The 25243-nt window shown below is 40.6% G+C and overlaps 1 protein-coding gene across 9 annotated transcripts in view; it reads right to left on the bottom strand.

Moving 5' to 3' along the window:
* The window catches only part of LOC105464103 (senataxin), a 103307-nt gene that overhangs the window by 13963 nt on the left and 64101 nt on the right, over positions 1–25243 (bottom strand). For all 9 annotated transcript variants that reach the window (XM_071078497.1, XM_071078495.1, XM_071078499.1 and 6 more), the window contains 11 exons: positions 23765–23997; positions 22588–22755; positions 21217–21373; positions 13526–13627; positions 13212–13327; positions 11349–11420; positions 8526–8675; positions 6436–6543; positions 3218–3405; positions 2231–2323; positions 358–522 (listed from right to left, as the gene is read on the bottom strand). In XM_071078497.1, coding sequence (XP_070934598.1) covers positions 358–522; positions 2231–2323; positions 3218–3405; positions 6436–6543; positions 8526–8675; positions 11349–11420; positions 13212–13327; positions 13526–13627; positions 21217–21373; positions 22588–22755; positions 23765–23997 — 1552 coding nt within the window. The remainder of the gene's footprint in view (positions 1–357; positions 523–2230; positions 2324–3217; positions 3406–6435; positions 6544–8525; positions 8676–11348; positions 11421–13211; positions 13328–13525; positions 13628–21216; positions 21374–22587; positions 22756–23764; positions 23998–25243) is intronic.

Consider the following 25243-nt stretch of genomic DNA (forward strand, 5'->3'; position numbering starts at 1 on the left):
CACATAAAGGCAATGCAAGGGTTAAGTCATTTATTTAAAGTGAAATGTCACTTTTAGTCTTGCTGGAACAAGAATTCTGATGACGAAGTCATGGAACTGAAGGGTAAAGACCTGGCAAGTTTCTTAGTCGATTCCACTGCCAAGGAGAATGTTGACATTCCAACTGCCAGGAAGTACCCCGTCTGCCCAGGAGCTCCACAGCACAAGTGTCTGAAAGCCAGCAGCATCCCGGCTTCCTTGTGCCGCATCACCAATGTGCACAGACCACTCCTTAAGAGTTTCCTTTTCTTCTTTCCTTCTATGTCCTCTCAATCTAATTCAACAAGAAAACTGGAAATATTTATAGAAATACCTCACCCTTTTCTATCGAACTCTTTGTCCAAATCCTTCTGAATCATCGTCTTCTGGGCCTTGTAATGAGTTATTATGCCAATGTTTCGAAAACTAACATCCTTTCTTTTGTCTTTAATAAGCTTAATTATTTCCATCACCAGTTTTATTTCTTGAACATTTATGTATGAGCTAAACAAGATGGAAAAAGAAAACACAATGTTATCAAAACTAATAGCAGGCTAACTGCTAACTTAAGTTCCATTGAGTTTGTTTCCCATTATAGTAAATGGCAGGCAGATAGGTTTCATCTTTTATTCAGCTAGCAGTGACTCCAAGAGGCTGTTACCATGACCATTAATATGGTATATATGAATAAACGTGAAAATGCTATGGTAAATATGAATACATGTGAAACGTCCAGTGAAAAATGAAGCTGTAGAGAGAAAAGAGTTTGAAATCAACTGAAGTTTAGGCACCACTTTCTTCATCTGTTAAAAGAGGGATAGCAGTAGTAAGAACAGCAGTATTAATAAGAACAAGGATGTGAATAAGACATAGCTAACATGAATTAAGGATTGACTATCTTCCCAACACTGAGAAAATACTTTAGATGTATGATCTTCCTCGTCCCCCACCACTGGCTGCATACAACAGACACCACGCAACTGAGCAGTTGCCATCCACACAGATTCAATGTGAAGGATGTGTCCTACTTGACCCCAGTTGAACAACATGGGGCCCTAGAGCAGGTTCATGTCCTCTTTATAGTCCTCACCAGTCTCATATCCTGTACTCTCAACCCCTCCTGAAACCACATGCTCCCTCATGACCATACCAGACCCGAAATGCACCAAGACCAGGGGATGCACTGCCCCTATCCCTTGATTCCTGAGGATACCTTACCCACCTTGCTTTACGAGCCTTAAATACCCATTCTCCTAACTTTGAGAATTACTATATGGACAACCCAGTCAGTGAGCGATCTCTTCCATCCCTGAAATCTTCATTTTCCTTGGTCCCCTCCCAGATTAACCCTCTCTGGTCAACATTCCGCTCATAACCCTCCTTCCTGATGCTCTGGGGCTTAACTCACAATCCTCTGCTCTCCTCCAATAGGTCCCATTAAAACCTTTAGGCTGCAGTCCCTCCAGCACTACAATCCCATGGCCAACTCCTCCTCTGTATGTTTAGCCTCTTCAATGAGTGTTCCCTACTTCCACCTCTGTATCCTATCTAACACCTGATTCTCGCCTAAGGACGCCACCTGCTCTGCAGTCATCCCATGATGTAGAAGTGGGATTTGTGTTTCCTCCTACTTCATGACAGCGTGGTGCTTGCATCTGTGCCAACAAATGCTGCCCCTAGACCATTCCTCCCCTAGTCTCTCACAAGAATCCCCGGCTCCTCTGACACTGCTGCTATCTAGCAACACCACCACTCCTCTTTGCTGTCATATACAGACCACCTGAACACATGCCCTTATTCACAACCCAATACCATCCAACCTCTGTCACTACTTCCTTCCTCCCTTTCACATCCTCATTCAACTGAATTTATACTTAGCCTTCACAGTACTTAACCCAACTGGAATAACTGCTTACCTAGGTGATTACCTGGTGAAGGTCTGTCTTCCCATGAGATCACCATCTTGCAATAGGCACGTCTGTTTCCCTCACTGCTGTGAGCTCAACAAGTATCTACTCAAGTGCTTGCTTATGACATTAGGTAATATTATCCCCATTATACAGAAAAAAGCAGCATCAACTTAAGTGAAAATGACTGTGCCCTGACACTAGGCAGAGAGATGTGTATAGGAAATGTATTTAACAGAAATATGAATGCAAATCATATAACAATTCTGGGACTATCAGAGGACTGAGGCAAGAGGAGAACATACTCATTATCCCGTCTTTCTGAACCATCTCCGACATCAAACACAAGGTATGGCTGAAATGGCCAGTCTGATGAACATCGAATGGTTTCTGTCTGTCTGTAAAAAAAAGCAGTCAACATTCAGAATAAAGTCAAGATTTAAGAAAATATTTTGGTATTACTACAATTTTTTCTGTGTGGTGATGTGGGCTGGGGCAAGTAAGGGGATAACAGGAATATTCTTTTCTATACGTATATTAGTGAAAGGTACAAAACAAATTCTATTTCTTTCCTGGTGCTAGGAAAGGTATCTTTATCATTAAAATATAACAAATATGATTGGAAAGACACTCATAATAGAGTAAGCCACAGAATACTATGTTGAGTAAGGTCCCACATTTTTCCTTCAAAAATTTAAAAAGTAAAAAAAGACATGCATGGTAAAAGGACTGAAATGACTCTTGCCTGTAATCCCAGCACTTTGGGAGGCCAAGGCAGACGGATTGCTTGAGCTCAGGAGTTTGAAAGTAGCCTGGGCAACATAGTGAAATCCTGTTTCTACAAAAAGAAAAATACAAAAATTTGCCAGGCATGGCGATGACTGAGTGTAGTCCCAGCTACTCAGGATGCTGAGGCAGGTGGATCGACTGAGCCTGGAAGGTTGAAGCTACAGTGAGCCAGGATTGTGCCACTGCACTCATTCTGTCTGGGTGACAGAATGAGACCCTGTCTTCCCAAAAAAAAAAAAAAAAAAAAAAAAGGACTGAAAGCAGATATACCAAAATGTGTTACCAGTGATTATTTCTGGTTAGTATAAATATAGGTGACCTTTTCCCCCTTTCATTTTTATGTGCTCTGCTGTATTCAACATGATGGCTATTATAACAAGAGAAAATTATTAATCCTCCATGATTTACGCTTTTTATGACAAGACCTAAGAAGAAGATAGTAAAATGTCTATTCTTCATAAGTAGCTAAACTACTAAGGTCACGAGCAGTAAGGTGAACTCACCTATTTGTTTTTAAGTTTCTGTTGTAAATATAATTAGAAGGGAAGAGGCATATATCTGGATGCATCCTGTACTGCACAGTGAGCTGCAGAATAGGCAGCCTGCTGATCATGTTGTGTTCTACGTTCTCTTCCAGCAGTCTGCAGAAGCGAGCCATCATTGACTGGTCGTAGCCATACTCCTGTGCTTTCTGTGAGGGGCAAAATAAAGCAACAGTTTCCAAGAATTCGTTTCTATCTTTCCCACTATTATAAACACAATTACTGAGATCTAATACGTACATGGCAACGTTCAGGTAGCATAAGATTACCAACCACAGCTTCAGACAAAAAAGGTGTTTCTGACTCTGATCCTCAAAATGCCATGAATCTTTTTTTTTGGAGACACAGTAGCGCTCTATCGCCCAGGCTGGAGTGCAGTGAGTGGCATGATCTCTTCTGCAACCTCCACCTCCCAGGTTCAAGCGATTCTCGTGTCTCTGGCCTCCTGAGTAGCTGGGATTACAGGCATGAGCCACCACACCCAGCCAAAATGCCATGAATCTTGAATACATGTGGAGGTATTTTCTACTCATATACTGCTAATGAAAGAGATACGATCTCGTGAAAGACGACTGATGCTATTTTGATGCTACAAGATGCCACCCAAAAAAACCAACAATAAAGGAAGCAGAGAAATGTAACACAGATTTTAACAATTATTTCCAGGGGTATACCCTCACAGACAGATATACTGAATGCCACTGTAAACAAGCCTTTTGAAGACAAAATTCTTCATTCATCCATCTAATGTGTACTAAGCACCTATAATCTGGAGTGCTAAGACTGCCAGAGTGAATAAGATCAAGTTTCACGGGACTTAATTTCCAGTGAAGGAAACAGACTCGACTTATGTGTTAGCCATCTCTAATCCAAAAATCCAAAATATTCCAATGAGCATATCCTTTGAGCGTGAACTTTAAGTATAATGTCAGCACTTGGGAAGTTTCAGATAGTGAAGCATTTCAAATTTTTGAATTAGGAAAGCCCAAACTGTGCTAAATGGATTTCACAAACCAAATAATGGGTTATACTCTGCAATCTGAAAAACAGTGACCAAAGTGACAAACGGGATAAACTGTCTTGATGTTATTACAGTTGTGCCTTGGGATACACTTTCCAACGGCAGCATCATAGAAAGTTTCAAAAAGTACTTTATCTTAAATAACCTGGAAGTAAAAATGTGCTGAAAACTTCACTAAGATGATGGAATCTTCATGAGTGATGTGAAAGACACTGGTACTGAAGATGTGCAAAGCCTGAATAAACTTGTTTCACAAACTATGAGAGTGGAAAAAAGGCACTACTTCTTAACCTATTCATATGTGTGATTTTAAACAGGTTTGTGTAAGTAAAAAATAATAATTATTAATAGACATATGACAATTTTGCCTAAATCCTCAAAAGTTTATCTGCGTTAGCTCACAAAATCTAATTTTTAATCTTTTCTTTGGGCAAACAGAAAAGGAACTTATATAAGGTAACACATCTGCCTTCAGACAGAACCTTAGTCCATTCTACAAATGACACAGAATTTATTAATATATATTCTGACATGGGAGAATGTCCCTGATTTACTAATTGAAAAAAAAAAAAAAACCAATTCTACACAGAATGATTTTGCCACCTTTAAACAAAATCAAACCCATGTACATATACACATAAATATATACATGTATACAAACCATATACCACTTTTTAGTAACTGACTGCTATCCCCTAGAATATCAACACCATGACTCATGGCAGGGATTTTGTCTGTTTTCTTCACTGTCATAACCCCAGGACCTAAACAGCACCTCAATTATGCTGGCACTCAGTATACACATACTGAAAAAGATGAACAAACACACAAATGCCCAGCAATATCCATTAAAAATACTCACTTTCACTGTAATTATCACTAGAAATAGGTGGTCAAAAAAGGCACCTTATGGAAATGAACTTTGTAATTATTTTCTCAAAATAGCCTGTTTTATTTGCACAACAATTTAAAAAGCACAAATGGATTTTTTTTCTAATTTTTGTTGTTTTTATCAATCATTAAACTAGGCAGTAAAGTTGAGGCCCATTAACAATCTCTCTTTTCACTATATGCTAAGGCCCTTCAATGAAATACTGCATTATTTAAAGAAATGGGATACCGAATTTGCTCTTCATTATTCTCCATGAACAGAGTTACCTGCAGCAGTTCTTCCCTACACACACGGGTTTTCAGTGGGTGACAGGTGTGCTTCTGGGCCACACACTAACGTGATCATGTACCTATGCTCAAATGTCACACAAAGACCTGCACTATCATTCTGAATAATTCCAAAGTCAAAAACCACTAACGATAACCACCTGCATTCATGCCATACTTCAACAAAAATGCTTTGAAAATGATCTATTTTCTAGGATTATTTGAGGCCACTGCTCAATTATCTGTATAATCTATGTTATTAGTAAAAAATACACATTTTATTAAATTTCAAAACCTCTTCAGATTACTTCAAAACATCTATTGAATCCTGATTCTGATGTGCATTTCCAGGAGATGTCTTCCGTGAGATTTTAAAAAAACCCAACAAAGTAGACTAGACTACAATCTGATTCTTCTCTTCCTGAAGTCAGAGTTCACAATTCTTTTTTTTCCCCAGTACCTTCACTTTCAGATGATGTGAGGGGCACAGACATGTTCTTGTATGAACAACAGAATATCAAATTCTAAAAATAGAAATGTACTCCAAAATTAATTTAACCTCATATTTCCTCAATTGGTACATATTTAAATAAAAATCAGGAGGGTGGGATTCTTCTCCTTATTTCTGCAGTTTTTCTTTTATTACTGTTTTGGTGTTTGTATGATTAAAATAAATCAGATTCAGCTCTTAAAACACGTGCACACTGCCTTTCCCAAAGGTTGGTTTCCATGGCACGTCATCCATCTAGGCTTCCAGTCCCTGACACACTGCTTCTGCCACACATACACAGAAGAACAACTATGAACAAAGGGGCATTTTTAGGAATTTTTTTTTTTTTTTGCTTATTAAGACTCAATCCGTGCTTCTCTTTTCTCAGTTACTGCTTACTTTTCCCTCAAAACTAAGAGGCTAATCCAAGAAAGGTGTCTCTCCCTCCTGAAAACAAACGTTTTAAAAAGCCCCTTCCATTTTAAAGCAATCTGAACATAAAAAACTTACCATAGAGATGACTGTGGGAGGGAGCTGCTTGGGATCTCCTACTAGGATGAGCTTATTGCAGCGATGGATGAGTGGGGTAAGAGTCTCAATTTCACAAGACTGTCCAGCCTTGGTAAGATACAGAAGAGAAAGGCAGTCTTAACAATCTTTACCATTTATCCATATAGTTTATCTGATTAAAGTTCTAACCATTCAGAAAAGTACCACACTTCTCCTGCACCAAATGTCAAAAATAAGGATTTTCCCTGAAATCAAAAAACAAAACAAAACCAACAAAATAAGTCCTCCAGGCTGTGCGTGGTGGCTCACACACGTAATGCCAGTACTTTGGGAGGCTGAAGCGGGTGGATCACCTGAGGTCAGGAGTTCAAGACCAGCCTGGCCAACATGGCGAAACCCCATCTCTACTAAAAATACCAAAAAAATTAGCTGGGCGTGGTAGCCAGTGTCTATAATCCCAGCTACTCGGGAGGGTAAGGCAGGAGAATTGCCTGAACCCAGGAGGCAGAGGTTGCAGTGAGCCAAGATCACATCGCTGCATTCCAGCCTCGGTGACAGAGCGAGACTCCGTCTCAAAAAACAAAAATGAATAAATAAAAAGTAAACTCTCCAAACACATTTTTCAAAAAAATCAAACACGTATTTTGAAGTCAGCCACCAAGTCGGCCACTACCACTTAGGAACCAGCCGTAAGTTCGGAAGGCCATGCACATCCTAGATGTGTGCTCTTTGTTCCTGCTGGACGTGAGCCTGAAAAAAACTTTTCTCCTCTAAAGTCCTTTTAAAACTTTATTTTAAAATTTTTATTTATTTTTAAATTTTTTTTTTTTTGAGACAGAGTCTCACTCTGTCACCCAGGCTGGAGGGCAGTGGCATGATCATCGTTCACCGCCTCCCCGGCTCAAGCAATCCTCTCACCTCAGCCTCCTGAATAGCTGGGATTACAGGCGCATGCCATCACACCTAGCTAATTTTTGTATTTTCAGTAGAGACAAGGTTTCACCATGTCACCCAGGTTGGTCTCAGACTCCTGGGCTCAAGTGATTCACCCTCCTCAGTCTCCCAAAGTGCCTGGATTACAGGTGTGTGCCACCATGCCCAGGCCCTTTTCAAAACTTTGTATTTGAGGTTCAGAAATCCCATTAGGAGCGTCCAGGAGTGTGTTTCCCCATAGCTGTCCTCCTGGTTCCTCAGCATGCCTCTGATCACGAGACTCAAATTTCTCTTAAATTCAATGACATTTTCTTCAACTATTTAATCATTTCCACTTTTTGTCCTTTCCTTCTGGTGAAAACTGGATCTTAGGTCTCCTGATCACTCAATTCTCTGGTTTTTCCTGCTCCATCTCTTTTGTCTTCTGACTCTACATTATGACAAAGAGCAGGTACCCAATAAATGTTTGCTCAAAGAGTGAACTAGGAATAAAGGATGTCAGGTGAACATACTATGGCTCAAAGCTGTCCAAAATTATATTAAAACTACATCAAAAGGTTACCAGAGACACTCTCAGCAGGAGCGAGACAGTCACTCAGCAGAGACTTTGTTAGAAACCATCAGTCATCCTCAAGACTAACCCCCAAATACTGGAAAACCCACTTTCACTATGGAGGGCCATTAAGGAGCGTATTTCTTTTTGTTTTTTGGAGATGGAGTCTCGCTCTTTCGCCCAGGATGGAGTGCAGTGGCCGGATCTCAGGTCACTGCAAGCTCCGCCTCCCGGGTTTACGCCATTCTCCTGCCTCAGCCTCCCGAGTAGCTGGGACTACAGGCGCCCGCCACCTCACCCGGCTAGTTTTTTTTTTGTATTTTTTAGTAGAGACGGGGTTTCACCGTGTTCGCCAGGATGGTCTCGATCTCCTGACCTCGTGATCCGCCCATCTCAGCCTCCCAAAGTGCTGGGATTACAGGCTTGAGCCACCGCGCCCAGCCATAAGAAGCGTATTTCTACATAAGGGAATACACATGTAATAGCACGTAAAAATCAGATGCAAAAAAACCCCACATCTCCTCAACATCTCAGCAGCCACAATTAATCTAAGACTTACTCCTCATAGTACTAGTCAAAGTTGTATGGCTGACTGTTGACTGACCTCATCAACAATGACACAGCTGAAGGGGACACCCCCTTGCCCCCGGAAAGCAGATTCAAGTAGTAAGCCACCACTTGTGCTCAATGTGCAGCAGATGACATGGGACTCTAAGATGATGATACTCTGTGTTTTCTGTGGGCGTCCTTGAACCTAAGAGAACAAAGATTAAATCAATATTCAGCTGTACATCAATCCCTGACTATGACAGGCCTATGTTTACTATAAAACACTCACTATTTATTATGTGACAGAAAAACATTAAGTAAAAGTTAGGGGGAAACCCTCAAATCTAGGAAACAACAGAAACGTTCAAGATAATCCCAAACCGGAAAGAATGTGTGCTTTGCGGCTGAAACACAGAATATGATTTAAGCACATTAAAAATTCTTATCCAGGGTTTGACTTGGTCAAAGGAGATTACAATCCTTCCTGTAGTCAGATATATGTAGGTAGGTATCTGAAGTAGAGATGTAATAATCCTGAGTTGTGAATTATCCGAGTAAAACCAGGGTTAGAATTCAGCTTGAATGTACATTTTTCTGTTAGTTTTTAAGTATATAATATTGTCTTTTCCTTTTTTTTAGTGCTTTTGCTAGTACTAACAAAAATGCCTGCGAACCTGACAAATACTCTATTTCCACCGTAAGAAAAACAAGTGTGGCCTCCTTCTATAATGCAAAGTACTGTGATGGAGCCAGACAACGTGGATGATGCCTCACAATCATACCATGCAGTGCTCAAATAAATCAGCATTTTCATCAGAAATTCACTTTGCTTCTTTTTGCTACTAAGAAGTAGAGGTGATTCATCTCAGCACATATGATATATTCAACCATGCAATTCAAGGCATGCGTGTGAGCTTTAGGAAGACGGTGGCACTGTGGTCCTCCACGGCTCACACAGTAAAGCACTGTCAGACACTGTCCTCAGCCCTCCAGTGAGTAAAACTGCAAGCGCAGTTTCATGGCCCACACAACACATGTGATGAGCAGCAAAAAACATCTGTGAAGATGGACTTCATCCTTGACTCAGGAAAGATTAATCTGGGGTTCTGTTTATAACTTTAATCAAAAGCTTTCACATAATTTTTAGTTTAAATAAACTGCTAATGAAAATATGTATTAAATTCAACTGTATTTTAGTCCACAGAGAAAGATCATAATACATTCAGGAGAAACACTTCAGCAAAAATACTACTAACGTCATCAGTTACTATTACCCTCTTTCCCTGACCCCAATGCGGTTTGATTAGGGCTGCATTCTGACAATCAGGGTATATACCTGGCTCAGCCAAGCTTCAATTAGTCTAAATCTTACAGGATATTTTCACATCCAAAAAATACTGGGGAAAAGCTACAAAATATTACAGGAGCCTTATGATCTAACGCAAGTACAAGGAGTTTATGCCCTAAGCCAAGAATTGCAAAAAACAAAAACCAAAAATCAAAGTGCTGTACTTTCTTATGCCAAATTCTGCCCATCATCACTCTACTTGCGCCCAGGTTGGAGCTCTGGAGGGCTCACAGTTGCCACCCTCATCCTAAAGCTCACACAGATGACCTTTTTTTTTTTTAATATGGAAAACACCCATAAAGCTAGTTTCATTAACTGTTTATCTGATGATAATTATATAATTGTTTTTTTGCAGTCTGTGGGAAGCAGAAATAGAGCACCTCATAAGAAGGAATTTAAATATTTATCGAGACCTAAAACAGAAAAAAGATCATTTATAACCACCTCTTTCTTAGAAATCTTAGATGGTGTTAAGAATTCATTCTTAGGTTAAAGAAAATAATGCAAATGTTGTTACACCATTTTCTCCATTTCCACAGAAGTTTATAATTTTTCATAACAATTTAAAATGTAACTGAGAAAAGCCCATAGCTGGCTGGGCATGGTGACTCATGCCTGTAAAGCCAACACTTTGGGAGGCTGAGATGGGCAGATGACTTGAGGTTGGAAGTTCCAGACCAGTCTGGCCAACATGGTGAAACTGCGTTTCTATTAAAAACACGGAAAAAAAGGGCCTGGCGTGGCGGCTCACGCCTGTAATCCCAGCACTTAGGGAGGAGGTGGGCAGACCATAAGGTCATGAGATCGAGACCATCCTGGCCAACACGGTGAAACCCCGTTTCTACTAAAAATACAAAATTTAGCTGGGGGTGGTGGCATGCGCCTGCAGTCTCAGCTACTTAGGAGGCTGAGGCAGGAGAATTGCTCGAACCCGGGAGGCAGAGGTTGCAGTGAACTGAGATCGTGCCACTACACTCCAGCCTGGTGACAGAGTGAGACTCTGTCTCAAAAAAAAAGGCCAGGTGTGGTGGCTCATGCCTATAATCCTAGCACTTTGGGAGGCTGAGGCAGGAGGATCACGACATCACGAGATCAAGCCCATCCCGGCCAACATGGTAAAACCCCGTCTCTACTAAAAATACAAAACTTAGCTGCGCGTGGTGGCACATGCCTGTAAACCTAGCTACTCGGGAGACTGAGGCAGGAGAATCGCTTGAACCCGGGAGGTGGAGGCTGCAGTGAGCCGAGATCATGCCACTGCACTTCAGTCTGGTGACAGAGCCAGACACCATCTCAAAAAAAAAAAAAAAAATTAGCCAGGCATGGTGGTGCACGCCTGTAATCCCAGCTACACGGGAAGCTGAAGTTGCAGTGAGCTGAGATCATGCCACTCCACTCCAGCCTGAGAGACAGAGTAAGACTCTGTCTCCAAAAAAAATAAAGCCCATAGCTTGTCTGAACAGTCATATTTACACAAAAAATAATAATAATAAGACAAAATTAAGAAAATGCTACAGGTGAACTACTTACCTCTTTAATTTTAGAAGCAAGTTCCTGCCTTTCCTTAGAAACTTTGGAAATGTTTTCATCTAATTCTTGCCTCTGGAAAAAATTCAAACGTCATAATTAAAACTAAACTAAGCATTTTTAAATGCCTTCCAATGGACTGCCTCTAATTTTAAAAGAGCCTGTATTTTACCAATGAAAAATGTGTTTACCCAGTTTATTTCCTCTTTACCACTAGAGTCCTGACGCATTCTGTATGCTGCTAAGACTCAGCTGTGTCCTGTGCGCTGCACGTGAGTAGTCTGCTTAGCATTCCAGCCCTGGGAGCATCGCACCGCCCTTAACTTCCAGGTGATTCAAATGAGGCTGTAAATCACACCCCAACCATTCCTCTGGCCACAGTGATGGGCATCTAACACAGGCCTGGCCAATCATGGCACCCATCTTCTTAAAAATACGGATTAGACCTGCTTGCTCACCCAGGGACTAAACTGCTTCTTTGGATATATGGATGCTAAGAGAAAGACCTTCTCTCCCTATGGGGTTTCTAAGTTGAGATGGTGGAAGCCCTGAGATGGTGACACTCACCTTCTCCCGAAGAAGAAATGGCTGACACACAGAAAAACAAATTATGGACTGGAGAAATGATGATGTCATTTGAGCCTCTGGATCCACCCATACTGAAGCTAATTCCCTTTCTGTCTAACCTAATCTGAACTGGGCTCAACATGCAACTGAAAGATAACTAATAAACTCAGTATAGCTTTAATATAAGGCAGTACAGCCTATAAGCCAAATGCAAGGCCACGTGCAGGGACACATGCCTGTAATCCTGGCACTTTGGGAGGCTAAGGTGAGAGGACTGCTTGAGGCAAGAAGTTCAGACCACCCGGGGCAACATGGCAAGACCCAGTTTCTACAGAAAACACACAAAAAAATTAGCCAGGCATGATGGCACACAGCTGTAGTCCCAGCTACTCAAGAGGCTGAGACAGAAAGACAGCTCACTTGAGTCCAAGAGCTTGAGGCTAAATTGAACAACTGCACCACTGCACCACTGCACTACAGCCTAGGCCACAAAGTGGGATCCTATCTCAAAAATAAACAAAAATGCAACATCCCATCTATTTTTGTAAGTAAAGTTCTCCTGGAACACAGCCACATCCATTTATTTATGTATTATCTATGGCTGCCTTTGTGCTACCAAAAGCAGAGTTGAATAGCTGCAACAGAAACCAACCATATGGCTTGCAAAGTCTAAAATCTCTACTGGATTATCTTGCCCTTTACAAAAACGTTTTTTAAAAGATTAAAAAAAAAAGAAATTTTAATAAAAACTGAAAAAAAAATTAAAACCAAAAGGACAAAAAAAAAAAAAAGCAGAAAGAAATGTGTTAACCTGAGACACATTTTTAGCATCTTAGTACACATTTTTATACACGAATCATGCCATTCCCCAATAAATAAAGGGCATTAAATACTCATTAATTAGGCTAGTCGCAATGGCTCACGCCCGCAATCCCAGCACTTTGGGATGCTGAGGTGGGCAGATCAACTTGAGGCCAGGAGTTTGAGACTAGCCTGGCCAACATGGTGAAACCTCAACTCCATTAAAAATACAAAAAATTAGCTGGGTGTGGCGGCCCATCTTTGTAATCCCAGCTACTTGGGAGGCTGAGGCAGGAGAATCACCTGAACACAAGAAGTTGAGGCTGTAGTGAGTCAGGATTGTGCTACTGCACTCCAGCCTGGGAGACAGAGCAAGACTCTGTCTCAAAAAAAAAAAAAAAGAAAAGAAAAGAAAAGAAAAGAAAAAAAAACCGTGTTAACTAGTTTGTATACCTGAGTTATTATTTAAAGAACGTTATTTAAGAAATGCAAAGATACCTGTATTTCCCGTCCACCTCGACATAGAGCTCGCTGCCGGGAAAGCTCATCCAACTGATAATCTAGAAATTCCTTTCTTTTATGCATCGCCTGAACATGAGAAGGTAAATCTTTTTCTAATAAAAATAACAAATAAAAAATTATATGCTATTCTAATTCTAACAAACTCACAAATATATACAACACAATGAGAAGGAAAATTAGTTCCCAAAGCCAGACTAATTCTGGAGGCTTCAAATTACCTTTAGTGCCCAAGTAATTTTCCACCAAATGAAACAGAGAAAACACTAGTATATACCACATTCAGTACTTACTCATTCTGTGGTTTACTTGGCTGTCCAAACTGAACTTCAGAACCTCATTATTAATAGACTTTTCTGGACCCAGTCGTACTAAATTTATATCTCCACAGTTTCCTGTTGATAAGAATCACAGTTAAGGACTAATAAGGACACTGCTGATCCATCCTGTCTCTATACATAGTATCTATATTTCTAAGTAAATGTTAATAATCAGAGAAGGGAGCGAATATGAACTTCCAATTAACTAGACACCCGGAACTATACCACAAACTTCTTATACATTATTTCAGATATTGTTCCTAACAATCCTATATGGCAAGTACTTATCATTTCTACTTAATAAAAGCTAGCAAGGTCATCTAAACAGTACACTGCAGAGTTGAGATTCTACTATAGTAACATTTTCAAACTATGTTCAGTAGAACATTCCACAGCAAAATAGATTCAAGAAAAATGTTGAGATAAAAAAATGAAGCAGTTCTCTTATGTTGGGAAAAGGGCTTGTGGGGTGCCTGCATAAACTGGCCATACAAGTATGGAACAATAAGTTGTGGAAAGCCACAAGAGGTCTCTGAGGAGGAAAGCCTTCTAATTGCCATCATGTTCCCATGACCAGAACATGACCTGCTCTCCTATCTATAAACACTGTGCTCAAGGAGAAAGACACTCCTTTGAAGCACCAGAATGTGGCCAGATATGCTGGCTCCTAGTTAGGCCCACTCCCCACAGCTGCTCTCCAATTAGTTAAAAAATAAATCAGTAGTTAAGTTTATACTGTTCAGCACAAAGAAATTTACCTAAACCACCATTGCTATAGATTAGGTGTATGACACACCGCCCTGCTTTCACCATTTCACCCCGAACACCTGCTTCTTAAATCTAAGTGATTGTACTCAATAAATAGTGTGGAGATCAGAGCTTGGCGCCTTTATAGCCTCTGATTTGCTCTGGCCCCCTGGCGCCCTCCTTTATGAACTCTTAACCTGTCTCTTCTCATTCCTTTGTCACCACCGAATTTCGCGTACCCTGCGGGTGGTGTTGAGGCTGGTCTCCAACACTCTTAACCGCAGAATATTTCAAGAACTTTTATATGTTATATATTAATATGTAATTTTCAGAACAGAATCTTATGTGACCATCGAGTCTTCTTTTGTAGAATACTCAGGATAAAGTTTTTAAAACTATGTTCCACCTCACCTTGATGATAGTCTAGAAAGTAAGGGACACAAGATGATAGAAATTCTTGGATATAGTAATTGCAAAAACTATAAAAATCAATTTAATTTGCCTGTTTATTAACCACGTTTTAATATCAGGTTAACACATTTCTTTTTGCTTTTTTCTTGTCCTTTTGGTTTTAATTTTTTTTCTTTTATTATAATTTCTTCTATTGGGTTTTTTTAAAATCTTTTTTCTGGCCGGGCACAGTGGCTCACGCCTATAATCCCAGCACTTTGGGAGACAGAGGTGGGCAAATCACTTGAGGTCAGGAGTTTGAGACTAGCCTGGCCAACATGGCAAAACCCCATCTCTACCAAAAATACAATTAGCCAGTCATGGTGGCTACTAAAAATACAAAAATTAGCCAGTCATGGTGGCACGCACCTGTAATCTTAGCTACTCAGGAGGCTGAGGCAGGAAAGTTGCCTGAACCCAGGAGGTGGAGGTTGCAGTAAGCCAAAGATTGCACCACTGCACTCCAGCCTGGGTGACAGAGCAAGATTCCATCTCAAAAACACAAACAAATTAAAAAAACACCTTTATTTGTCTTTTTTTTTTTCCCCATGTGTTATTATTTTATCTAAAAATTCCCCACTATAAGGCTGGGCACAGTGGCTCATGCCTGTAATCCCAGAAGTTTGGGAGGCCAAGGCAGGTGGATCATGAGGTCAGGGGTTCGAGACCAGCCTGGAGAACATGGTGAAACCCCGTCTCTACTAAAAATACAAAAATTAGCTGGACATAGTGGCACATGCCTGTAATCCTAGCTACTCGGGAGGCTGAGGCAGGAGAATTGCTTGAACCCAGGAGGTGGAGGTTGCAGTAAGCCAAAGATTGCACCACTGCACTCCAGGCTGGGAGACAGAGCGAGACTCCATCTCAAAAAAAAAAAAAAAAAAAAAATTTCCCCACTAAGGCCAGGTGCAGCGGCTCAGGGCTGTAATCCTAGCACTTTGGGAGGCCAAGGTAGGCAGACTGCTTGAATCCAGGAGTCTGAGACCAGCCTGGGCAACATGGTGGAACTCCACCTCTATCAAAAATGACAAAAATTGGCCCAGCGTGGTGGCCTCCCCCTGTGGTCCCAGCTACTTGGAAGGCAGAGATAGGAGGATTGCTTAAGCAGGGGAGGCGAGACCAGTCTCACAAATAAATAAATAAATAAATATTCCCCACTATATCACTGGGCTAAATTATGCAATCATGTAGCATTTGTCAGCATTTATTCCAATTGGACACGTCACAGTTATTTGTTTACTGTCTATCTCCATCCTTTAAATATTAAGTCCCAAAATAATAGAGTTTTGTTTTGATCACCACCTAGAAGAGTGGTGGGTACATAATAAATACAATGATTATATGAAAAATGAATGGCTTATTTTTACAGTTATCTACAGCATATTTTTTACCCCAGTTCAGCTCATTTTCCTAAATTTAAGGCCAACATTTACTTCAGGGTTTGAAAACTTTTTTCTTTTTTTTGAGATGGAGTCTCGCTCTGTCGCCCAGGCTGGAGTGCAGTGGCGTGATCTCGGCTCACTGCAAGTTCTGCCTCCCGGGTTCATGCCAATCTCCTGCCTCAGCCTCCCGAGCAGCTGGGACTACAGGCGCCCGCCACCACGTCTGGCTAATTTTTTCTATTTTTAGTAGAGACGAGGTTTCATCGTGTTAGCCAGGATGGTCTCGATCTCCTGACCTCGTGATCCACCCGCCTCGGCCTCCCAAAGTGCTGGGATTACAGGCATGAGCCACCGCGCCCGGCCTGAAAACTTCTTAACTCACTTATGTTTCCACTAGAAAGGTAGATGAGATGACCTGGGAACCCACCTACTATAAGCACCCAGAAATGTTCCACAAATTATAACAGACATCCTTTACATCGCTGGGTAAGCTCAGGAGAATGTTAAGAGAAATCCCTAGAGGCCAAAACCAGAGAGCTGAAAACCAGATTTGAAAGCCCCTGAGCTGTTGTAGCACCCATAAGGGAGCAAGGCTGGGCAGCAGTGTCTAGGTACCTGGGTGTCTGTTTTGTTCTTTAACATTCTTGAGGGATAATTTACATTCAGTGAAAGGAACAGACTTTAAAATTCTATGAGTTTGACATCGCCAAAGCTACCATTCCAATAAAAACATAGAAATTTCTACAATGGGAGCTTGGTAATGCCCACAAGAAAGTAGGGGGGCCTGGAAGAGGTGGAAGAATTAAAAACAAGTGTGATTATCTTGGCTTGGGCTCAGGTGGGCCATGAAAAATGATTTTAATTAAAATATAAACTACTAATCAAGCAATTTAATTAAATTTAATTCCATCTATTAATTATTGATTTAGATAAAATAATTTTTAAATACTTTATTTTTTCTGGCTTAGAAAAAATAAATGTTCTCCTTGTACTTTCCCACCCCTAAGCCTGTGTCACATGTGCATTTAGGGAATAAATACATAATACAGCAAATGTGGTCGGGGCAGTGTCTCATGCCTGTGATCCCAGCACCTTGGGAGGCTGAGGCAACAGGATTGCTTGAAGCCAGCCTGGGCAACATGATGAGACCCTGTCTCTACAAGAAAAATTTAAAAATTAACCCAGTGTGGTGGCAAACCTGCAGATCTAGCTACTTGGGAGGGTGAGGCAGGAGGATCACTTGAGCCCAGGAGGGCGAGGCTGCAGTGAGCCATGATCATGCCGATGCACCCCAGTCTGAGCGACAGAGAGAGACTCTGTCTTAAAAAGAAAAAAAAAAAAAATCACCTCAAAGTTACTATGGAAATTAAATGAGAGGGGCACATAGGACTTGGCACATAATAAGCTCTTGTTAATAACAGCTATTATAAGTTAATAAAATATCCAATGGTTCTAAAAAAAAAACCACTTTCCAGAAACAACCCTCCCCTCAATTTAAAAATTGAGACCTCTCTCAATTTTAAAAAATACAATAAACAACACATGACAAAGGGTATCCAACCACAAATACAGTTGAGATTTTAAATATGAGAATACAATGAACCATTTTCAGTCAATACATACAAAAACCTTAGTTGAAGTAGAAATTTTTCTTGAAAAATATGAATTAGCAAAACTGACTCCAAACTAGAAAACATGAATAGACTTATAATCATTAATGACATTTAAACAGTAAACAGAAATTTACTCATTCTGTTAAAAAAAGACAACAAATACAAAATAAAACAATACTAATAACAAATCAGCCTTCAAGAAATAGACAAGTTGTCTTATACAAAACCTTCCAAATAACAACAAAAAAATTCCCAACTCTTTTTTTTTTTTTTTTTTTTTGAGATGCAGTGTCGCTCTGTCACCCAGGCTGGAGTGCAGTGGTACGACCTCGGCTCACTGCAAGCTCCGCCTCCCAGGTTCATGCCATTCTCCTACCTCAGCCTCCCAAGTAGCTGGGACTACAGGTGCCCGCCACCATGCCCGGCTAATTTTTTGTATTTTTAGTAGAGAGGGGGTTTCACCATGTTAGCCAGGATGGTTTCAATCTCCTGACCTCGTGATCCGCCCGCCTCAGCCTCCCAAAGTGCTGGAATTACAGGTGTCAGCCACCACACCAGGCCCCAAATAATTTTTTAAAGCCTGTGTAACTTCAATACTAAAACTAGACAAATACAGTGTAACAAAAATTACAGGCTGGCCTCATTGATGAACATTAATTTCAAAGTCCTAAATAAAACACTAGCAATCTAGCAGTGTATTAAAAACTAATACAAGACACCAAGGTGACCTTATTCTGTAAGAATCAAAGATATTTTAACATCAGAAAAACATTGTAATCTACCATATTAACAGATTAAAGAAAAATTTCATTACCATTTGAAGCATGCAATAAAATTCAACACCCATTCATGATAAAAACGCTAATGAGAAAGCAACTCTTTACCCTACTAACAGGTATACACAAAACCCAGAAATATACTTAATGGAGAGATGTTCAAGTCATTTCCTTAAAGGAGACCCAAGACCACTGGAAAGTGAAAATGAAAGTACTGAAAAAGAAAAAAGGTCTCTCTACTCAGAGAGGATATCATTTGCTCTCTTATTTATTCTTAGAGACAGCTTCACTCTTGTTGCCCAGACTGGAGTGCAAGGGCGCGATCTCGGCTCACTGCAACCTCCACTTCCCAGGTTCAAGTGATTCTCCTGCCTCAGCCTCCCAAGAAGCTGAGATTACAGGCCCATGCCACGACGTGCGGCTAATTTGTATTTTTAGTAGGGACAGAGTTTCACCATGTTGGTCAGGCTGGTCTCGAACTTCTGACCTCAGATGATCCATCCACCTTGACATCCCAAAGTGCTGGGATTACCAGTGTGAGTCACTGCACCTGGGCTGCTCTCTAATTAAAAAAAAAAAATAAAGCTGGGCGCGTGGCTCACACCTGTAATCCCAGCACTCTGGAAGGCCGAAGTGGACAGATCATGAGGTCAGGAGATCGAGACCATCCTGGGCAACACAGTGAAACCCCCGTCTCTACTAAAAAAAAGCAAAAAATTAGCCAGGCATTGTGGCGGGCACCTGTAGTCCCAGCTACTCGGGAGGCTGAGGCAGGAGAATGGCGTGAACCCGGGAGACGGAGCTTGCAGTGAGCCGAGAACGCACTACTGCACTCCAGCCTGGGCGACAGAGCGAGACTCCGTCTCAAAAAAATAAAAATTAAAATTAAAATTAAAATTAAAAAATCCAACCTAGACACCTCGTTTGCCTCACCCTAGTCCTGGCCCAGCTGTGCAGTCAATACACCTGAAAAGCAGCTTAAGCTCACGCCATCAGGGAAAGGCAAATCGAAATACCAACTGCATGCTGCACAGAGACTGCTCTTGGGAGCATAACTGGTACAGTCACTTTCAAGAATTTGGTACTACCTAGAAAACTGAAGATGTACAAACTCTTGAACCCCCACATTTTCACTTCGAGATATACATATGCTAAAGACCCGTGTTTTAGTAAACTTTTTTAATGCTCATCTCAAGTTTGAAATAAAAAATTGAAAAGAAACTAAATTATCGATGAGTAAATTTTGCATGCCTTCAATGAAACACACTATAGCAGTTAATATGAGTGACAGCAGCTATTCACAATATCAATCTCACAAATGTAAAGGCAAGTGGAAAAATGTAAATCAGAGATTGACAATGTATTGTGTGTTTTAAGAGCAAATGAATTCTATGTGTATGTAATACATATGTGATATAAGGAAAAACGTGTGTGATCCCTCAGAATAAAGATGACATGTTCCAGCCTCTCTTATACATCGGTGTGGCCAAAAGAAAATAAGCAGAGGTGCTATTGGCAGGACCTAGAAACTTTCCTTATAACTTGGCTAGAATGTTCCCTCTCCCCCATCTTCATCTTTTCCTCATGTTTGCTGGAGCTGGAGCAGCTATCCTGACCACAGGTGCACTCGAGAATAGAGGCCACCCATGGTGGAGCAACCACATGGAGCCTGGGTCTCCAAGGACTCTCTAAGGCAGAGTCGCCAAACCAGTGACTCTGGTACCAGTTCTTAACTGCCCAACTCTGGGCTTTTTAACAAAAAGAAAGAAGTAAACTTCTATTATATTTAAGTCACTGTATTTGGAGTCTGCTAAATCAAATCCTGTTAAAAGGCCCTGTTAGGTATCCTTAAGGAAAATTTAATTTGGTAGGGAAGACAAGACATACGAGCTTGGAAAGGTCATCAAATACAAAGCCTTAACTATACCACTCAATACGAGTGATACGAAAAATGAGTGTTAAAGTTAAAAAAAGAAATAATTTCACATCTTCACTTCAGTGCCCTGAATCATTCGTTGTAATGCTCATTATCATGTACATTCTACCAAAAAAAGTTATCCCTCTAGTGTAATTAACATTTCTCAGCTTCAGTTTCCCCACCTACAAAATACAGATGGTAGGGTTAACACCAAGTTCCTGGGATTATTTTGAGAATTACTGACACACAGCCAACACTCAGTGACTGTAAACAATGATTGTTTTCACTAAGCCTGTGCTTACTCAAAGTCTCATCTTTCACCGCCACCTAAGGCTCTAGGAACCTCATGAACCATCTGAGGCTCTTTTGCCCTGATTCTTTTTTTTTATGGCAATCTCTGCGCTCAAGTATTCCCTAACCCTCTACTTCCTGTGGCTAATTCCTAACTGCCCTTCTCTAACCCTCACACAATTGAACTGGGGTCCCTCTAAGGTGTCTGAAATACCCCACATTTTAGCCCCACTGTGGAACTTATCACACTCTATATTGACCTACTTCCTCACTAGACCGTGTGTCTCCTTGAAGTCTTCACTGATGAAACCTCAGTACCTGGCACAGGGTAAATGTTCAATGAAATACTTGCTAAATGAACTAACAAGCCACAGATTCAAGTAGAAGCTATTACCAGGACTGACTTGCTCTTTCCTTTGTCATTCAAAGTTGCCTACACTTAACACTGAAAACAAAAACAAGCTAAAAATCCACAAAAGTATCATACCTAAAGGATTCTTCTTGTCTTTACATTTTTCTTTGAATTCAAGGATAATTTTTTTCATGAGTTCATCAACAGCTGCATTGGAAGGTGCACACACGAGGACACGGTTTTGTTTGATTTTGGCATTGGAGTTTTCGTCTGAATGCCCCTTCCTCTGGTTCTACAGTTTGCCACATACACATACCAAACAAACACACAAAAAATATGGGTGAGCTCTATTATATAGCTTTAAAGTTTGTCTTTACTTCCATGTATTTTTGAAAGTTCTCATAATAAAGTTAAAATAAAAGCATCGGGCCGGGCGCGGTGGCTCAAGCCTGTAATCCCAGCACTTTGGGAGGCCGAGACGGGCGGATCACGAGGTCAGGAGATCGAGACCATCCTGGCTAACCCGGTGAAACCCCGTCTCTACTAAAAAAAAAAAATACAAAAAACTAGCCGGGCGCGGTGGCGGGCGCCTGTAGTCCCAGCTACTCGGGAGGCTGAGGCAGGAGAATGGCGGGAACCCGGGAGACGGAGCTTGCAGTGAGCTGAGATCCGGCCACTGCACTCCAGCCTGGGCGGCAGAGCGAGACTCCGTCTCAAAAAAAAAATAAAATAAAAATAAAAAATAAAAAATAAATAAAAAATAAAAGCATCTACATCTTACACTGATATTTTAAATTACTCTAGCAAAAAAATTTGTCATAACTGCTCTGAGCCTTACTTTATCATCCACGTACTTTAATCAATACTCAATCCAGGCCAGGCACGGTGGCTCACGCCTGTAATCCCAGCACTCTGGGAGGCTGAGGCAGGCAGATCACTTGAGGTCAGGAGCTTGAGACCAGCCTGGCCAACATGGCAAAACCCTGTCTCTAATAAAAATACAAAAATTAGCTGTGGGTGGTGGTGTATGCCTGTAGTCCCAACTACTCGGGAGGTACTCGGGAGGCTGAGGCAGGAGAATCACTTGAACATGGGAGGCGGATATTGCAGTGAGCCGAGATCGTGCCACTGCACCCTAGCCTGGATGATAGCGAGACACTATCTCAAAAAAAAAAAAAAAAAAAAAAACCCACGATCCAACCAAAATGTAGCCCAGCATTCACAGTATTAGCTGTGGCCTACAGTGAAGCCTGAAGGTCATCATTCTCATCCTTACGATTTGTTTCCCATAAAATAGTGGTTTTTTTCCTCTTTTTACTTCTCATAACCTTCCCTTCCTCTGCCCCTCTGCCACCCTTGTCTCTGACACAGTTACACACAATATAAAAAATACACACAAAGCAAAGAAGACATGGCATATTAATACTTATTTACATGTCAGGTAACTCAAGTAAAAGTAAAATGATGCATCTAGTTAACGGCATCAGTGCCCTCACCCATACCTACCTCTGTCAGTAGACAATAGAGGAGGCCAACAATAGTTTTTGATTTTCCTGTTCCAGGTGGTCCATGAATCAAGCAGATTTTGGCAACTGATGGTGAGTGTTTCACCATAGCATATGCAGTTTCTATTGCTTTCTTTTGGTCTTCATTGAAATCTCTTAAGTAAGCAATCTATATAAAAACACATTTTTGAGAATGAGTTGCTGTTTCTGTAGTGGAATTTGAAAGGAAGACCATGAAAAAGACCTGTTCAAATCTCTTTCAATGCTTCAGACAAAAGCTTTGGTTATGGTCAGACAAGATAAGGGCACCAAAGTGACCCTTAATCTAAAAACACGTTCACTGCTGGAAAGAAAGCTCATTACTAATTACTAATTAGTGTCTGTAAGGCTTCAAGTACTTACAAATACCACAACCGTATTTTTGTGTTTTATTCTTACAAAGATAACTACAATAAACTGCATTTACTAATCCACACCTTTTCTTTCTACTACTCTGTTTTTCTTCCTTCTTTAGTCAATTTTCTCCTTAGTGAAAACATCCCGAGACTATGTATTTCCTAACACATGTGTACAGGGGAACAAACGTGGATTTCAGGGTCAGATCTGAGTCTAAGCTTCACTCACTTACAAGTTGGGTCACTACACTCCTAACCTAAGCCTTAGCCTCTGTTACTCATTAAATCTAGGATTCCTTGAAAGTGAGAATAGACTGAGATAATGCACATGAAAGCCATAGCATACAGTAGAGTTTCAAAAAATATTACTTTCCTTTTGCATTTCTCTGTGTTAATTTCGCAGGGTTTATATACAGCTTCACATGTTCAGATGACATCTTTGCATTTCCAACAATACCAGCCAATTCTCCATCAATCATTCAAATGTAAATTTAACACCACTAAACCTGAGACTTCTCATCGAATGCACATTAAAGTAGGCTGCTGAGCTAACATTTTAATGTTGCTCTTCCAGCAACCTTCAACTCTCATTGTACTGTACCTTTTCCCGAGGTGAGCCGACTAACCTCAATTACTACTTTGCAATATTAAAGAAACCTAACACTAAACTGTTCACCGTGAACATGTCTTTGTTGTAGACATAAAGGAATATGTAGCAGCTAAAAATATGATGCTTTAGCATCCTAACATGAAATTATCTAGTATCATATAATCATCACTCACAATTCTCTCAGATGTTGTAGTTAGTAAATCTTTTGTACAGAAGTCCATAGGGTTTGGATTCAGAACAGCTCTAGCCAGTTGGTTCCGACTACCCAACAGAGACATGGCTTTCAACTTCCTTTGTGTCGTTACCAGTGAACTGATTACAATACAATTCACAAGTTCGTTTAAATTGGCCGGAAAATTCTCTTGAGTCTGGATGGAAAGGTAACATTCAGCTTTCCCATTACGCACTATCATTAAGAAAGAGAAAAAGCAACTTCAGTTATCACTGAATAATGTGTTGCCTAGTTTAAAAGGTCATGCAGAATTAGGTCATTTTAACATTATTTTTGGATATTATTTACATAATTTACCCAATAAATATTTATGGACTGCTTCCTGAACCCAGTAACGTTCTGTCCTCCAGAGGCTTATTTTCTAGAAGAGGGAGGCAGACAACCAAATACGTCAAGTGGTAGTAAGTGCTCTAAAGAAAACAGACAAAGGGAGGAAGTGATGGGGATGGAGGCGGATAGGCTGGTCCAGGAAGGTCTTCCTGAAGAAATATTTGAGCAGAGACTTGAAGTAAGGGAGTATGCACTTAGCAGGGGGTAAACAATGCTACACACAGAAAATCAGCAACTGCAAAGATCTTTGAAGACAGAGATGCGCCAGGAATATTTTAGAAATAGGGAGAAGGCTAACATGGCTAGAAGGAAAAATAGGGAGAAGAATGCTTAGTGACTCAGAGTAAAACGGGCTGTATTTTATAGGGCTGTGAAGATCGCAGTAATGACTCTGAACGCTATTCAGGATCAGGTAGAAAACCATCGGGCACTCTGTGTAGGGAAATAACATGCTCTATCTCACAAACTGAAAGAACCACTCTTACCTCAGAACAAAGAATAACTACAATAATAAAAGTACAGAAACAAAAAGACCACTTACAAGGTTACCATAGTAATTTAGGTAAAAGTTAATGACAGCTTGGACCAGGATACACTAGTAGACGTGGGAACTGGATTTGGGATATATTGCAAAGGAAAAGTCAATCAGATCTGCTGACAAATTAGAAGTGAGGTGTGAGAAAAGGTAAGGATCATGGATAACTCCAAGGTTTTTGGTCTGAGTAACTGAAAGAATGGAGGCCCCAATTAACAAGATGGGAAAGAATGAAGGAAGTGCAGATGTCAGGCAGAAAATCAAGCGTTAACTTTTGGACTAGTGGATTTGAAATGTCTAACATATTTCCAAATGGAGATATCCGAGAGATGATTTTGATCTATGAGGAGTTCAGGGAAGGAGACTGCCTTAGAACTATATATTTGGCAAAGGTAATCGTTTTTAGGAGCCAAAAGCACAGAGTAAGACATCAATCCTCACTGCAACTCTTCTAAACGTATCCTAAATGTATCTACAGAATTAGGCCCTGATCACACAAATAAACATGGTACACCTGTCATAATGCAGTACAATGTTGACACACTTTATTGCTAC

The sequence above is a fragment of the Macaca nemestrina genome, chromosome 14 (genome assembly GCF_043159975.1).
Source record: "Macaca nemestrina isolate mMacNem1 chromosome 14, mMacNem.hap1, whole genome shotgun sequence".
Classification (NCBI taxonomy): domain Eukaryota; kingdom Metazoa; phylum Chordata; class Mammalia; order Primates; family Cercopithecidae; genus Macaca; species Macaca nemestrina.